Genomic DNA, 18,079 nt, shown 5'->3' with positions numbered 1-18,079 from the left:
ATCATGTTGCACTGCTTTTGTACATGGCACAAGTCAGGAGTGTAATGGAATACCTCCACTTACCTGGGTGTGTACAACTCCAACAACACTCAAGAAGTTCAACAACATCCAAGACAAAACAGTGTGCCCGATTGCTGCCCCTTCCACCAACATTCAATTCCTCCACCGCCAATGAACAGTGGCAGCCGTCTCCAAGATGCACTGGAGGAACTCATCAAGGTTCCTTAGGCAGCACCTTCCAAACTCACAACCACTACCATTGAGAAAGACAAGTGCAGCAGATATCTGGGAACATCAATACCCCTCCAGGTCACTCATTATCTTGACTTCAAAATATATCGCCGTTCCTTCACTGTTACGGAGTCAAAATCCTGGAGTTCCCTCCCTAACAGCACTGTTGGTGTACCTACACCTCAGAGACTGCAGCGGCTCAAGAAGGCAGCAGCTCACCATCACCTTCTGAAGGGCAACTAAGGATGGACAATAAATGTCTGGCCTTGCCAGCAACACCCACATCCCATAGATGAATTTTAAAAAGAGCAATGTCCAAACAGAAAACAAGCACTTACAAAAAAATAATTATTGTAGCTCCTTTCCTGAACAACATGGTTAAAAAGTATATAATTCAAAGTTAGTTAGCGACTTATATACATTTCAGCTTAGCATTTTACATTAAAGCAGGAAACAATAATTCAGAATAAATTGAAAAGGTCAAACAAGTGATTTTTCAAAAATAACTGAACAGTCTCTTCAAAGCATTCATGGAAAAAATACACATCTCAAAAGAATAACAGTTAGATTTTGGGATATTGAGTCAACACATCCACCTTATAAGATCAAAGTTATACTTACATGTAAGATTTTTAGTAACAACATATGGCCCATGTTCAACAAAAAGCCCAAACATTGATGAGCCTCCAGGGCCACCTTGAAGCCATAGTAAAACAGGGGCATTCTGTGGGAGTGTCTGTAAAAGCATATATATATATATATAGTTATCATTAAAATCACAAATAAAAACACTAAAATGATGAACAGCACAGGGTTTGCAGAAAATGCCTTTGAGGATAAGGGGAAGAAATGGTTGTGCAGCATTAAAACCTATTTAAATTGCATCTACAAAAGAACTCTTCAAAACAACCCCTGAAGACAATGGACAGGAACTAGCAGATAGTAAGTTTAATTCGCAACCTGGGAAAGGAGTGTAACACATAAAAGAGGCTTTATAGACTCTGCAAATTTCAGTGCTTCTTTATGGGGAAGGATTGACCATAGCATGCAGTCAATAATAGGATTTTTGTTTGCTTTTGTGGATCAGATTGAAAGATATTAGTTCTGTGGAGTGAAATACTTCTCTTCACCACCCAGTCCCACATTCATCATTCAGTCAAGCAGCCCTTGCGTGGGTAAGATACAGCCAGGTGCATAAGAATCTAGCTCAAGAAGCCCCAAACTAATTTTATGTCAGAACACTTCATCTGTTTTATCCCATTAGGCAAAGATGGATTTCAACTGGGCTGTTGGGTTGGGATAAGCATGTAGTTCAAGGGGATAGTAATAAAAAGAAATATTTGCACTTATGTATTGACTTCCACAACATTCAGATGTTCCAAAGCATTTTACTGCCAATGAAGTACCTTTCTGAAGTGTAGGCATTGTGTAATGTAGCAAGTAATTTGTGCAGTCAGGTTCCACAAGCATAAATGTGATGAATGACCAGATCATTTGATTTTGAATGATGTTGGTTGGCCTCGACACCAGGGAGAATGTGCCTGCTCTTCTTCCAATAATGCTGTGGAATCCAAGTAGGTAGATAAGACCTCAGATTAATATTTAATCTAAAAGATGGGAAAGGTAGTGGGTTAGAGGTAGGAAAGACACTAGAGTGGATGAGAAGGGAGTTGATGAGAATGATACATATGCACCACGGGGGGCGATTCTCCTGACCCGCTGCACTGCTCTCTAGGAAGACATCAGTGGAGACCGTTTCACAGATACCCACTAGGCATCTGGGCCTCCGCGCAGCTCCCAGCTGAAGATTTCTAGGTCATCAACTCCACGCCAGAAATCAGTGCAGAGTTGATTACAATATGGAAATCTTCATTTCCATGTCATTAGTGGCCCCAGGACTGAAGTCTCCAGGCTCACTAGCATCTCCCCCACCTCTGCCAGGAGTGGTTCACTCCAATGGGTTTACAACTGCTCCCCACAAATGGGGAACGGGTGGCCAACCCCACTGGAGGGAACAGAGGCCATTGAGGCCCACTCCCAGGAGGTCAAGAGCAATGGGGGGTTGCCCCTTGGGCAGTGCCAGCCGGGCACCACTGGGCATCAGGCAGTGCCAAGGGGACAGGGCCTATTGGGGGGTGCAATCAGTGGGGGTGGGGGTGTCCCATTGCCACTCTGCATTCAGAAACATTGGCAGAGGGAGGCAATGGGGCTGGCCCAGGAATGACCAGGGGGCCAGGGATTGGGGGGGGGGGGGGGAAAGAGTCGGACTGGTTAGTGATCTGGAGGCCAGCAGTGTGGGGCCACTGCGCATGCGCCGACCTTGATGCTGACAGATTGGCGCACACGGAGTGGCCCATTCAGCACTGTGCTGCCGGCCCTGGGTGGGAATAGGTCCCACCCACAGATTTTCAAGGGAAATCCTGTTAGGGCATTCTGATGCACAGAGTATCGGAGATTCATTCTGAAAATCATGCTGAAAATAAAAAATCGGCAGGAGTTACTCCCGTTTTCACGTGAATTGGAGACTTGGAATTTTTTTTTGGGAGAATCCCAGCCCACATCTGTTCAGTACAAACTGCACCCTTACTGACTCCCTTCCATGTTATGCTATCCACCAACTCCCATGCAAGATAGCAGAATAATAAAGAAAATGAGCAGCAGAGAAAAGACAGAAGATGAAACAGGAGAGAAATAGAGGTGAGAAGACAGAAGAAACAAAATGAAGTGGAAAATGATACAAAGACAACTGAGGATGTTAGGTCCGAGATTATGGGCAGAAGTTTGCCTGTATTTGGCAGAATGCAGCAGTGGGAAAAATGGTGTTGCCAGCAGCTTTCTCTGCCATATAGAACCCCCCACCATCCCCCTACACATTGCCCTGGCATTGCCCCCTGTCCTCCCAAGCGATGCATTTGCATGGCGCATAACATGGGAGACCATGTGAGACACTAGTCTGCCCTCACGCTGATGTAAATGGATTTTCTTACAGAGTGGATGATTCAGACAGAGGCCTGATAATGAAATTCAAATGTATTATAAATGATGAATGATGGGAATCCCATTACCTCACTGGCAGGGGGCTACGACAACGCTGGGAACCTACCACGGAGGATCATCCTTGGTTGGACCGGAGATACCACGGGCAGGAAGGGAATCTATTTTAAAAATATCTTTTAATATATTGTGTGAATTATAAATATAAATAGACAAACATATGAGCTCTAAGCTACTATAGGCAATTGCCTATAATGTCTGGGAAGCAAATCATTGTGCAAAAGCTGTAGGGCATGTGCCCTAGTGATGGGAGTAACCTATTACTGCCCTCTGGTGGAAAGTTTAGCAAGACTGAAGAAATGAATTTTGTTCTTCTGAAGGTGATATTCCTGGATTTCTTTTAAAGCATGCGCTCACTCTATGCTTATAGATTAAACCTAAAGTATCATGACTATTTGTGCAATACAAGAAATAAACAGTTTCAATTTTAGAAGCATAGATTAACTCTGATTACCAGTTCAGCATTAAAATGTATAAATTGTGGTATGAGCAAAATTAAACAGTCCTGCATCTGTAGTCACATTGTTAACAAAGCGGATTGTGGATTTCTCAGCTTGCTGTAGATTTCAACTTGTCTCTCTGACAAGCTCCCCCCGGCCTGCAAGTCAGCTTGATTGAGAGTTGGGCATCTTGGACTCCACGGCAGACCACAGGAGCAGGCAGAAAATCTGTCGCTGTTACTAGGACCCCAGTGTGGGATATATGGCCCTATTCCTCAATCTCAGAGGTCTTTGTACGGGAATGTTTGATGCAGATGGAGCTTTGGGATGGGAGGAAGTACCGCTGCAATTCTTGGTCCATAGGCAGTACTGTAAAGGCAATTACGTGCTCACCTAAAGCTGTCCTTGCCACCCTTCAGCCTCCAAGTTTGCCACAGTATGAGAAACATGGGCAAACAACGTTAAACCTACAAAATAGGTTAATTCAGAGACTGCTGCTCTTGTTAAAAAACAGTATTTAAATTGGCTGCGAACCCCTTGTCCTGGCTCCATTAATGCCAGAAGGGGCTGGTTGGAGTCAGGTTTGAAATGTTTTAAATTTTTACATCATACCTGACCTGTTTGGGGGGGGGGGGGGGGGGGAGGGTTAAAGTTCACCACTGTATTTCAGCTCTAACTCATCATCACACACCTCTCCAATTGAGAATAAACAACTCATTTCCCTGAACGTAGCTCCACTTTGCACATGCTAATTGGCTACTGCACTTGACTCTATTGTTGTCAAGGCGACACTTCAGAAGTAATTAATTGAATGTGAAGCACTTTATAGATGCAATTTCTTGTTTTCAAAAGCAGAATGCAAAATTCTAATTAATATCCTACAGAAGAACGCAAAATTGCATATCAGAGAGAGGTGGTGTATGGCTACATGAGAGAGAGAATGAATGCAGAAGGAAGAGGTTAGAGTGTTGTAACCATACATTGCCTGAGCAATTGTTACGCTTCTCGGCCTTTTGGCTAAGATCAAGTGTAGTGTCGGCACCCCATTGTCGGCCGCACTTGGTTGAGGTCATTGGGTTACGCTGAGGCTTCATATGTTTCATATGAAGCAATTTTTAAAAGCGGCATCTCGGCCTTTTGGCTAAGATGCAAATGAGCTCAAGTCTTGGAGGAGGATCCTCCCCCTTCTCCAATCAGCTTGACTCATGTAGATCAGGCCCAGGACAGGGTGGTTTTGGTCTCCCGTCCTGTCTTGTCAGCCTGGATCTGAAATGTCTCAACTTGTTGAGACTCTGAATTGGATTTGATTTGATTGAATTGGAAAAGTATAAAAAAAAAAAAATTGTTATGACTACATTGCTTATAGACTTATACCAAGGCTTTCCATTTTGGGCACAATCAGCAATCTGGGTGTAAACTGCACTTAAAATTGAGTTAGTTTGCACAGAGTTTTTTGCTCAAGTCTCTGTTCAATCTCATTTATGCACTACCCAATGTAAAAATCTGTCATGAACCAGCACAATCATGCAACATATATTAGAAATCAATCTAAAAAAATTGCATTACATATATTGATATATTTATTTCAGAGTGGTAACCTGGTGTAGATTTAGTAATACAGCTGACAATAGATTTATTATTTTATTAATTAATGGCCATTTAACAACCTATGAATACCCCAATTTGAAATACTGAAAATGACTTTAAAAGACTATACAAAACCATTTATTAATTTCTTTGGTGTCCTGTAATCAGGTTCTTAGCAAATTAAAAAGAATAGTAGGCCTAACAATACCTTTGCAACCTAAAAGCCTAATTTGAAGATCCTCCTCAAAGGCTCACAAACTGGTGCAATTAGTGGAAACTTGTCCATGATGATTATATGGACTGGGGTTGTGGTCAGTTTAGTGGGTGGGACTGTGGCTGGCTGGCATCCAGTGTGATGCTTTTTAAACTATCATGAAGATCACAGAAACACAATTTCTGACGGATGTGATCGGCACTTGAAATTCCACCACACTTTGTGTTGAATTACTCAGGCTGAATTACTTAGGTTTTGACCTGAAATATCCTCACAAAACTCCAGGCCAATGTTCTGTCAGTGCTGGCGTTTTACAAAGCCACATGTTATATTACATAACCAGATAACTGGTTGACAAAACTAGTTATATTATGCTCGTGTAGCTATACTATCCCTCTGGATTAGCAATTTTTTTAAAATCATGCATCATTTCATGCATTGGCTCTTTGAAAAATGTAAAATTATTTGGCTTTCAAAAAATATAGATTTCCAGTATTGTTTTTAGAATTCATTCAAGATTACAAGAACAAAGTTAAATACTATAGCCTCAATTTGAACTGTACCTGCTCAGCGAGAAAAAGTTGGGTTATGTGAGATACTTACAATCCATCTGATTATACACATCATTAAAGTCAACATAGAATAAAATCAGATAGAGTGTAAATCAGGCATCGGTTCCAAATCTGTCCCATTCTCCCTATGCAGGTCAGGTTAAAAATCTGGATTAATATTACTGCATAACATATGTACAGGTCACCAGATGTTAATTGGTTAGCATGTTCGTAATTGGTGAATGCAACAATTGTTATGCAAATATTTGATATCTGAGCTTTCTAATCTCTTGAAACGCTGCAATTGCTGACAGTGACCTTGGCTAGAGGTCTGATAACTTCATAGTTTACAGATATTCACTTCCTAGATACAGTGAACCTTGTCTTTTTCAGGGTCGCAGCCCATGTGGTAGATAAAAGCATCGTAAGGAGGAACTAACAAGGGCAAAGTTAAATAACTATTTAAACAAGAAAATACACATTGCAAGAAAGAAAAAGTCATGTTCTAAATTTTACCACTATTCAGTTTTGACATTAACCTGGGTGATTTTTTTTCTTACTTCAGCTGCAAAGTGGTCAAAAATTTCCCCTAACTTCAACACTCCCAGATAAACATTCCCTGCATTATGTACACTGTAAGAAGATTATTACTTTCAATGTCAGCATAGCAAGTTTCCTTTTCAACCCTTCTAAACTTGGAATTTTTATCAAAGTTTTGATATACAAATCTGAACAAGTCAAAAAAAATCGACACTCAACTCTTGTTACACATTTTCTGGAGTATTTTGAGAAAGATTTTTCATTGCTACATGCTATGCTGAATATTTACCTGTGCAGGGAAAAACCAGAAGAAAAGGTTGCTGTTGTAGGTCTTATTCACTGTCAAAAATCCAGAGTAGCTCTTCACAGGTGGACCTTCTAGAGGGCCCACTAAACTCAGTTCCCTAGCTGAAAAAGTGAACAAAGTTAATACTTTTACACAATAGCCTAAAGTGACTCTATATTTATTGAAAGGTCATAATTTCTTCACAGTTTTCAATTTACAAAACTCAAAGTAAGCCAACAGTTCAAACTACACAACTGGAAAACAGCCTTAAATAAAGTCCCACAACCAGGGCCTTTGTTGTGAGGTCACTAAGTAAGGTAAATTCCACTTTATTACATTGAATTTCAGGACTTTCAAATTAGTGCTTTGGGATCACATTCTACAATTAGATACCAAGGGTAAAGTTTAAGAGAAGGGATTCACCTACTCAACAGCTGCTGAAAGCTTAATCAATGTCTTTGTTACCTCCAGAAATGATTGTTGCAGTACACTCCTGGCTGGCCTCTAACCTTCCATCCTCCATAAACTTAAGCTCATCCAAAACTCTGCTCTTCATATCCTAACTCACACCAAGTTCCATTTAACCATCATCCCTGCTCTTGCTGATCTACACTGGCTCCTGATCGAGCAATACCTCAATTTTAAAATTGTCATCTTTGCTTTCAAATCTGTCCAGTCTCATCCCTCCCTATCCCTGTAACCTCCTCCAGCCTTCCCACCCTTTGAAACATCACCAGTCCTACAACTTTGATCTTTTTATGCAGTCCCAATTTTAGCTATCCAAGCCGTTTGGGAGCAAAATAAAGCCACTTAAAAGAGGCAGCAATGCTGCCCAAGCCCAAGCTTAAGAATTCTCTCCCTAAATCTCCCCACTTTACTACTGTACTTTTCTTCAAGACACTTCCTAAAACCTACATCTTTGACCAAGCTTTTTGTCATCTGTCCTTATGTCTCCTTACGTGGTTTTGTGTCAAATTTTGTTTGACGCAAAATGCTCCTGTGAAGTACTTTGGGATATATTGCTACATAAATGATGCTATTTAAATGTAGTTGTTGTTGTTTTAAAGTATTAAACTACACAACAAATGGGGTATTGGGAATGGCCAGATGAGCTACAGTTTCTCCTTTCAATTACCTGAAAATGAATTAAGTGAAAATAATTCAATCTTTGGAGTCTGTCAACATTAATAAAACATTCCAATTTCATTCATTTTAGCTCGCCATTGAAATACTCAGTTGAATACCAGAATTATGAAATGGACTGCTAAAAACCCATTAGTCTATAATTCACATTCAAAGATTTTTCATAATTAATTATAATCAAAAGAAACTAACTTGAAAATTAAGGGAATAGGAAAATTCTAAATGTAACCTTTCAAGTTGGAGTTAAACAAGTTGCGATTTGCAATTCTTTCGAGTATAGGTCATTACTTATTCTCACCTTTCTCAATTTCTCCAGATTCCAGGTAAGGAGTGAGAAAGAGGGGTTTCCCAGGATCTGCCTTTAATGGAGTAGAAACTCTGACACCTTTAAACATGTAGCGGAGAAAAGTGAACTTTCCAGAGATACCACAGATCTGAATGGAAGTGAGTGCAATGACCAAGAGTCGTGTGTACCACATCCTAAAGCAAATGGACAGAAACGTTGTTCAGTTTTAGGAGAAAAAGTTTCACTTTTTTTGTTCTTTGAAGCTGTGAAGTTATACATTAAATTGTAGTTAAACAGTTTGATATAATTGAATTGTTAATTATAAGATTATAAAATAAAGAATGGATGCTTAATCATTCAACATTAATGAAGATGATGGTAGTGGGCACTTTCAGCCTTGGCTCAATCAATAGCACACTTGGCTTCAAATTCAATGGTTGTGGGCTCAAGTTCCACCCCAGGACATGAGAACAAGAATCAAGGCTGATAGCCCAGTGCTGCACTGTAAGAGGTGCCATCTTTCAGCTGAAACATTAAACCAAAGCTCTGTCTGACACCTCGGGTGGATGGAAAATATTCCAATGCATTATTTCAAAGAGTCGGGCAGTTATCCCTGGTGTCCTAACCAATATTTATTCTTCAGTCAACATCACAGATTATCAAGTCATTATGACCTGTGTTTTGTCGGAGTTTGCTGTGCACAATTTGCCTGCTGTATTTCCTACATTACACCAGGGACTATGCTTCAAGTACTTCATTAGCTTTGAAGAGCTTTGGGACGTCCGCTGATTGCGAAAGGTGCAATATTAAATGCAAGTATTTTTTCTTTCTCTTTCTTGGGGAGAGATGTTTGAAAGGCAGTGGGGAGGGATTGTGATCGGTGCAGGCTCGATGGGCTGAATGGTCTCCTTCTGCACTGTAGGGATTCTATGATGAGATGCCTTGATTAAGAGGAATCAGTGGAGCCACAATGTGTGCTGCTGAGGAGTGCTGGGGAATGCTGAGGAATTCAGGAGTTAGGCTTGAGGGCTGGAGTCTGAAAATGGGACCCCCACTCACCTTTCCTTCCCTAATGAGGCCATTGCACTTCTTGGGGCACTGAATTCAGCTGCAAGGCACTGCACTCCTTACTTCTTCAGCTACTTCTTCACCTGTTTGGTTTGCAAGACTGGCCTCTTCTTCTTATCCAAAGAGACCAATGCTTTGCTCTGAGTGCTCACTGCCAGGACGCAAGGCAGCGGGGGAGGGTGTTAATCAGCCTATGCCTTCTGGGGGCCTGGGCTTGGGCAGCATTGATGCCTCTCTTCAGTCGCTTTATTTTGCCCCCAAACAAGCACATGATGGGCACTCTGTTCCAGGATCAGCTTCCAGCACCAGTGAATTGGTTAAATGCTAATTCACTGGAAATCTTAGAAATACTACTCCAGTAAAATAGTTCACTGTTAGTTCAAGATATTCTTATTTGTAAAGGGATTATTGGTTCAGGCCAGGATCAAAGAAGTGAACTGGTTGCATAATATGTGGTTATGTGTAATTGTCTGATAAAGTCATGGTTGTGCACCATACAGAAACCTGAGTTTTTGATTGGTTCTATAAATAGGAGCATACAGTACAAAGCCAAGAAGTTTTGCTAAACCTATAAGAAACAATTCAACCCCATTGTGACTTTGGTTCACAAATATGGGCAGCTGAAGGATGTGAGAGGTATGGTTAAAGTGGGCAGGGATAAGGGGGCCTGGAAACATGATTTCTCTCCCTGACCCTGCTGTCAACCCATAGCATAAATTCTGGGAAAGCATCAGAAAACCCAGAGACAGCCTTCCCAAGTTGCTGGTTACTGGTTACTTCCCATCCTTCTGGTTACTGCATACTTAACAAAGAATCTCAGTGGAGTAGTTCTGACCCCTGCCAATGTCACTTTAAAAAGGGATTCTTCAATTTACAGGTGTGGGTCACCCTCATGCCCCTACTCTGCTTAGAAACTGGGTTTAGTTTGATTAGACAGTCACAACAAATCCCATTGCTGAAGCAAACTTATTTCCCACCTATTGCTGGCTCCCCTCCACACCCAGTGCTGTGAGTGGATCTGCTACATAAAACTTCTGCCCACAATTCCCCAAAACAAAGTGCTACCACCAGTGGAAAAGTCAATGCATTCCCATTGGCCCTGGCAGCACTAATCAGCACTTGGAAATTTTTTGGAGAGGGGCGTGATTTCCACTGGCCTCAAGGGGGGCAGGGTCTAAACATGCGACAGGTTCCTTTCCTCAGAGGGTGCCCTGATCTCAAAGAACAGTGACAGCTCGCCCCAACCCCCAAATTCATCATGACCCATCCCCCCCCCCGCCCCTTGCAGACAAGGGGAACACCCCAATCTTTCAGAACACAGAGGGAGTTCAACCCACCCACAGACCACTGAATGCTTGGGTCATCCACCTCCCCACAATGCAGGTGACTCAAACCCCCCTCCCCCATTCTTGCATCATTCTCCCCAAAGTGAGCAACATTCTGCAATGGGAGTCACCAAAGGCTCCACCCACTTCAGGCCCACCTCCTTGGCAGAACCAACCTGGCACTGCCCTCTCACACATTGACAGTTCCAACCTTTCATTGCCAAGTCGGCAATGCCAGGGGGCTGTGCCCGAGAACTGTACAGCGATGTCCCGGCTCTTCAGCTTGGCGAGGCACAGCAGCATTGCATTAGAAATGGTACTGCATGTTCTACCAAGGACTAAGTCCCTGGACATTTAAAAAAGTAAGTTCCGGGGATGGGAAAGTAGGGGAGGTGGCGGGGGAGGAGTATTAGGACTGATGCTTAACAACAGTCCTGGTATGTCTACCTGTTAATATTGAGTGTTAAGACTAAAATGGAAGGAAAGGACATTACTGGCATTGTCAGTTTAGTACAAAGGAATGGCTTATTGAGATTGCCACTTGTTTCAAACTTGGCTTGTATTGGAGTAATTAGAACAGTGTAATATTTTTATGTTGTTCGTTTAGCTGTGTAAAACTGATGGTTGCAGAATTACAATACCATCTCTTGAACATTATTGTGTATTCTAATCTGACGCTTCAGATCTAATTATTGTATTATTTTGAGGAACTCCTTTTCTGCAGGGGCCCCCTTTTCTGGCCCGACATGGAGAAACGTGTAAATGTCACTCCCCCGCCCCCCCCCCCCCCCCCCCCCCACCCCACCCCACCTCTACCTGCACCTGCCAGCCTAAAAATAGAGGTTGTGCGGGATCTGATGCTTAAGTGGCTGTTAATTGGCCGTTTAAGGGTCTCAAGGGCCACCTGAAGCGCTGCTTGTCCAAGCGTGACATTGTGTCTGGGTTTTGACAGCAAGTTCCTTGGAGGGGAAGCCCGTCCATTCAATTTTATGCTCTCTTCGCCTCAGAACCCGCTTTGGGAGGAGCATAAAATTCTGCCCCTTTTTAAAACTGCTACCACGCAACAAAACAATACTATAAATAAGAACACCAGGGATGTCACCACCGGAGGAGAGTTCAATGTTGCAATGTTCAGTTGCACTATTCTAGCCACTTAAAACCACAAAAGGTTCCTCAAAATAATACAATAATTAGATCTGAAGCTTCAGATTAGAATACACAATAATGTTCAAGAGATGGTATTGTAATTCTGCAACCATCAGTTTTACACAGCTAAACGAACAACATAAAAGATTACACTGTTCTAATAACTCCAATACAAACCAAGTTTTAAACAAGTGGCAATCTCAATAAGCCATTCCTTTGTACTAAACTGACAATGCCAGTAATGTCCTTTCCTCCCATTTTAGTCTTAACACTCAATATTAACAAGTAGACATGTGGGTACTTTGCATTGCCAGGTTTTAACTGTCGTGCCAAGCATCAATCCTGATACTTTTACTGTGAAATGGAAGCACAGTCCTGTGACACATACAGCTCTCAGGGAATACCAACAGGTATTTAAATAGAAAAATGTGCTGTTCGGATCACAAAGGCTGGAATTCACCGACCTTGATGGGATTCTCCAGTCCATCTGCTGTGAATGGAGATTTAGCTGAGCGCCAAATCCTCCACTCTCACTGGCAGGGCAAACGAGACCAGAGAATTCTGGCCAAAATGTCAACTTTTCAAATGTATATATTCAGTCATCACAACCTGTGGTAACCGCATGGTTATTCCTCTTTTATTCAGCAAGGCCTACTGCATATCTTGAATCTCAAGTGCTTTAATTCATACTTAATTTTATGAAAAGTCTGTAATTTAAAGGAGTGGGTCTAACACTCTGATGTTTGGAAGACTTGAGATTGCCAACCCTCCAGGATTGCCCAGGAGATCCCAGAATGGGTGACTGGTCCCCTGGTCAACCCAGGAAAAAACATGATTCACAACACAGTCCCTGGCTGGCATGATTGGTAACCAAGCAGCATTCCATAGACCCTTGTTCCATTTCTAATGAAGATATGGTGGGGGTGGAAGGATACCACATAGTACAGAGTGAACAAGAAAAGGGGAACTACGATCTATAAATTAGAATAACATGTAAAAGTTTGTTGTAATTGATATGATCCTGAGTATTGCTGAAAGACAAAACAGGAAGCAATGCCCTAATTAAGGCATCCTTATTAATGAACTCAAAAACTTAACAGTCTGGGAAAATTTTAAGAAAAAAAATCAACTTGAAGAGAACTTTAATTTTGTTTATATTTTGTATTTGAGTACATGAATAGAAGAAAAGAAAGACTTCCATTTAATATAGTGCCTTTCATGGACACTGGATTCCTAAAGTGCTTTACAACCAATGTTATAATGTAGGAAATGCAGCAACCAATCTGTGCACAACAAACTCTCACTGACATCAATGTAATAATTTCCAGATGCTCTGTTTTTGCGATTTTGTTTGAGGGGTAAATAGCCAGGACAGTGGGATAAATAACTGCCATACTCTTCTTCAAAGTAGGGATAATTTACATCCACCTGAGCAGGCAAATAGTACCTCGCTTTAAAATCTCATCCAAAAGATGGCACCTCAAACAGTGCAGCACTCCTTTAGTACTGCATTGGAGCTTCAGCCTTGATTTTTGTTCTCAATCCCTGGAGTGGAGTGGAACTTGAAACTGAAAACTTGCGACACAGAGACCAAAATGTTACCAACTGAACCACAGTTGTCACAGGATTGAAATTCAAAGCCATGATTTATGCCACTTGGCATAAATAGGGATTAAATGTTATTAAATATCAGAATTCTTGCTCTGCATAATTATATACAGCATGTTAATGAAGCAATCTATAGCTCAATAGCAACTTCCATTATTGTAGTGCCTTTAAAATAGTAAACTACTCCTAATGCACTTCATAAGTGCATTATCAAATGAAATTTCACACAAAGCCATGTAAGCAGATATTAACAAAGTTGACCAAAAACTTAGTCAAACAGATAGATTTTAAGGAGCAGCTTAAAGGAGAAAAAATAGCTAAGTGTAAAGGTTTAAGGAGCCACTTCTAGAGCTTGAAGCTGTAGAAGTACAGCCACTAATGGAAGTGATTAAATTTGGTAATATGCAAAAAATGAGAATTGGAAGAGCACAGAGACCTTTCAGGAGGGGTTGTATAGCTGGAGCAGGTACAGAGAAAGAGAGAAGCATAGCCATGGAGTGATATGAAAACAAGAACAATTTTAAAATCGCGGTGTTGCCACATGGTCTCGGGTGATGGGTGAATGGGACTTATGTGAGTTAGACAGCAGAGTCTTGGATAAGCACATTTTTCCAGAGGATGCAATGTAAGAGTATGACAAGGAATGGATTGGAATAATAAAGAGTAGTCGTAACAAAAGAATGGATTTGGGCTTTCGAAGCAGATCAGTGGAGACAGTTGATATTATCGAGATGGAAGTAAGCAATCTTGGTGATGGAGAGATGTAGGTTGGAAGCTTAGTTCAGGATCAACTACGACACAGGTTGCAATGGCCTGGGATGAAGTCAATGGCTAGGCAATGGAAATTATGGCTGGGATTGTGCATATTTGCTTTGGCCTTTCCAATATTTAGTTGGAGGAAATTTTTGCTCATCTAATTTTGCATGTTGAGCAAGCAATGTGACAAATCAAAGCTGCTTTGTCTTGTAAAATTCATAAGTACTAACTAAAGATTTTGTACAATTTTATGTCAATTATGTTTTTACAGAATCATGGAATCCTACAGTGCAGAAGGAGGCCATTCGGCCCATCGAGTCTGCACTTACCACAATCCCACTCAGGCCCTACCCCATAACCTCATGCATTTACCCTAGCTAGTCTCTCTGACACTAAGGGGCAATTTGGCATGGCCAATCCACCTAACCCGAACATCTTTGGACTGTGGAAGGAAACCAGAGTACCCGGAGGAAACCCACGGAGACACGGGGAGAACGTGCAAACTCCACACAATGACCCAAGCCAGGAATCGAACCCAGGTCCCTGGAGCAGTGCTCACTACTGTGCCACCGTGTCACCCCTGAATTTTCAGCTGAATTTATTTGGTATTTTCCATTGCAATTGACAGGGTACGAACATCAGAAATAATTTTTATTGTAAAATTACTTATGGCTAAACTAAAAGGGAAAATGCTGGAAAATCTCAGCAGGTCTGGCAGCATCTGTAAGGAGAGAAAAGAACTGACATTTCAAATCTAGATGACCCTTTGTCAAAGGGTCTTTGTCAAAGGGTCATCTCCTAAGATGACCTAAGAGCTCCTGAGTTAGGTTATCTGGGCTCGAAACGTCAGCTCTTTTCTCTCCTTACAGATGCTGCCAGACCTGAGATTTTCCAGCATTTTCTCTTTTGGTTTCAGATTCCAGCATCTGCAGTAATTTGCTTTTATACTTATGGTTAAATCTCTTTTGTGTCCTTCCTTTATCAATTATGTTGCAATTTGTTTCACTGATTGCTTTCTATTCTACAAAGCGGCACGGTAGCACAGTGGTTAGCACTGCTGCTTCACAGCTCTAGGGTCTTGGGTTCGATTCCCGGCTCGGGTCAATGTCTGTGTGGAGTTTGCACATTCTCCTCGTGTTTGCGTGCGTTTCCTCCGGGTGCTCCGGTTTCCTCCCACAGTCCAAAGATGTGCGGGTTAGGTTGATTGGCCAGGTTAAAATTGCCCCTGAGATGTGTAGGTTAGAGGGATTAGCGGGTAAATATGTGGGGGTAGGGCCTGGGTGGGATTGTGGTCGGTGCAGACTCGATGGGCCGAATGGCCTCCTTCTGCACTGTAGGGTTTCTATGATTCTATGAAAGCAAAAAAATGATTTTATTTTGCAATTGGTGGGACTGGGAAATTTACTGTTGGTAAGTGCAGCAACATTTGCAACAGTGAGCAAATGTCACATGATGAAATGATGTGATCAAGCATCACATGATCAGGTTCATATGATCACAGCCCACATAATGAAACATCCAGCATTAGATTCAACCAGATTTAGTAATCTTAATAAAACTTGAACAAAATATACAGGAATTGGGGGCACTCAGAAACATTCACCAGAATGAGAAACCACCTTCAAAAAGAAAATAGTTTAGAAACATAGTACTGTACTTTCACAGATTACCATTGTAATGCTAGGTTTTAGTTCAAGTAGCATTATTACTGGCCTTCATTGTAGCCAAACTGCTTTTAAAATTTAACCCTAGGCATGGGGCTCAGTAAGCTCCAGGGCTTGAATGCAGAAGAATCCACGTTGACATTATGCTGCAGTGTCCGGAGTAAACATAGTAACAAGTCTCACAGCACCAGGTTAAAGTCCAACAGGTTTATTTGGTAGCACAAGCCACTAACTTTCGGAGTGCTGCTCCTTCATCAGGTAAGTGGGAGTTCTGATCACAAACAGGGCATATAAAGACACAAACTCAATTGGCTAGTGCTACCAAATAAACCTGTTGGACTGGTGTTGTGAGACTTATTACTGTGTTTACCCCAGTCCAACGCCGGCATCTCCACATCGTGTCCGGAATGCCAGCTTCCAATGACATGTTCAAATTAAGGTCCCAGCTGCCCTGTACAACAAACATAAGAGATCCTATGACATTAATTAAGGATGGGCAACAAATTGGCCTCGTGACACTTACTTTTATGAAGGAATTATTTCAAAGAGGAACAGGGAAATTACCTTAGTGTCCTGGTCAATAATTATCCCTCAATCAACACCACAAAAACAAGTTATCTGATCATTACCATATTGATGATGTGGAGATGCCGGCGTTGGAGTTTCACTGGCTGTCTTGTCTGTTTCTGCTCGCGACACACGACAGCGCAGAGTCGCTGAGCAGAAACTGATAGCCAAGTTCCGCACACACGCGGACGGCCTCAACCGGGATATTGGGTTCATGTCATACTATTTGTAACGCCCACAGTTGCGTGGACCTGCAGAGTTTCACTGGCTGTCTTGTCTGGAGACAATACACATCTTTTTAGCCTGTCTTGATGCTCTCTCCACTCCCATTGTTTTGTTTCTTAGAGACTTGATTAGTTGTAAGTATTTGCATTCCAACCATTATTCATGTAAATTGAGTCTGTGTCTTTATAAACTCTGTTTGTGAACAGAATTCCCACTCACCTGAAGAAGGGGCTTAGAGCTTCGAAAGCTTGTGTGGCTTTTGCTACCAAATAAACCTGTTGGACTTTAACCTGGTGTTGTTAAACTTCTTACTGTCATTACCATATTGCCATTTGTGAGAGTTTGTTACAGGCAAATTGGCTGCACTTCTCCTTCATTGCAACTGTAACTATAATTCGAAACGTTATTGCCTGTGAAATGCTTTGGGGTGTCCAGTGGTTATGAAAGCTGCTAAATAAATGCAACTCTTGTCTTTTCCCCCAGCAGTATTTAAATTTTAAGCACAAGCACGCGTTCTAATGCATTCCCAACACATGGCCCCGTTCCACTACTGAAGGCACACCTGAGGTCTATAATAGACAATCATTTCCCGTTCTCCAGGAAGAGATCCTTTGCACAGCAATTTAAAAGAGCACAATAGGCTGACTCCAATCCAATCGTCGAGTGGACAGGGGGGAAAGAAACCTAGCGGTCAATGAGTGCATGTATCAGCACATAATTGCACATAATCGTACAATTTTCCGGGTCCATATATCAGCTCCCACCCACATAACCGTACAATTTTCCGGGTCTGGTTTCAAAAGGGTAGAACAGCTTGAGATGGTGCAGCCAGGACAGTATTGCTATCTGGAACAGAGAAACATGAAACAGGCAGGAATTGGGAATCTTGAGTTATTAGCCCTTGATAATTAAAAGCCGCATCCTGCCCCTTTAAATCACATTCAAATCAGTCCTTCACTGGGTGAGGCTGAGCTCTCGATGCCAGACACCCCCACCTCTGGCAGAGACAGGGTCCCCCCCCGGATAGCAGCAAACTCACCCGGCTTTCAGCTGCGGCCTCTTCCTCTGAGCTTCCTCTTCAGTTCGCCGCTTCTTCCTGTGTCCCGGGCCGGGGAGATTGCACAAGGCAGGGAAGCGAAACCAGGAGCGGGGCAGCAGCGACTGAGACAGCAGGTTATCCAGCAGGGGTCAGCTTACTCTTTGGCTATTTTAACACAACTAACCTCCACAATCTCTGCAGTGCCCTTTTCTGATACTACAGAGCAGATTAACAGCAAAAAACATTTGCATTGATATAGCGCCTTTGACAGAAAAACCTGAGTCACTTGGCAGTAATATAAATATTCTGGATCTACAAACCGCAGAAATTAGGCTGACTGAACAATGGT

The 18,079-nt window shown here is 42.0% G+C and overlaps 1 protein-coding gene across 1 annotated transcript in view; it reads right to left on the bottom strand.

Moving 5' to 3' along the window:
- Positions 1–17,789, bottom strand: part of cpvl (carboxypeptidase vitellogenic like) — a 93,921-nt gene extending 76,132 nt beyond the window's left edge. The window contains exons 1-4 of the mRNA XM_078239746.1: positions 17,731–17,789; positions 8,345–8,526; positions 6,907–7,025; positions 853–967 (exon numbers count right to left, since the gene is read on the bottom strand). Of these exons, the coding sequence (XP_078095872.1) occupies positions 853–967; positions 6,907–7,025; positions 8,345–8,525 (415 nt within the window). The 5' untranslated portion in view covers position 8,526; positions 17,731–17,789. The remainder of the gene's footprint in view (positions 1–852; positions 968–6,906; positions 7,026–8,344; positions 8,527–17,730) is intronic.
- Between the last annotated feature and the right edge of the window lie 290 nt (positions 17,790–18,079).

This window comes from Mustelus asterias, chromosome 2, assembly GCF_964213995.1.
Source record: "Mustelus asterias chromosome 2, sMusAst1.hap1.1, whole genome shotgun sequence".
Classification (NCBI taxonomy): Eukaryota; Metazoa; Chordata; class Chondrichthyes; order Carcharhiniformes; family Triakidae; genus Mustelus; species Mustelus asterias.
This window is presented reverse-complemented; position numbering and strand designations above follow the sequence as displayed.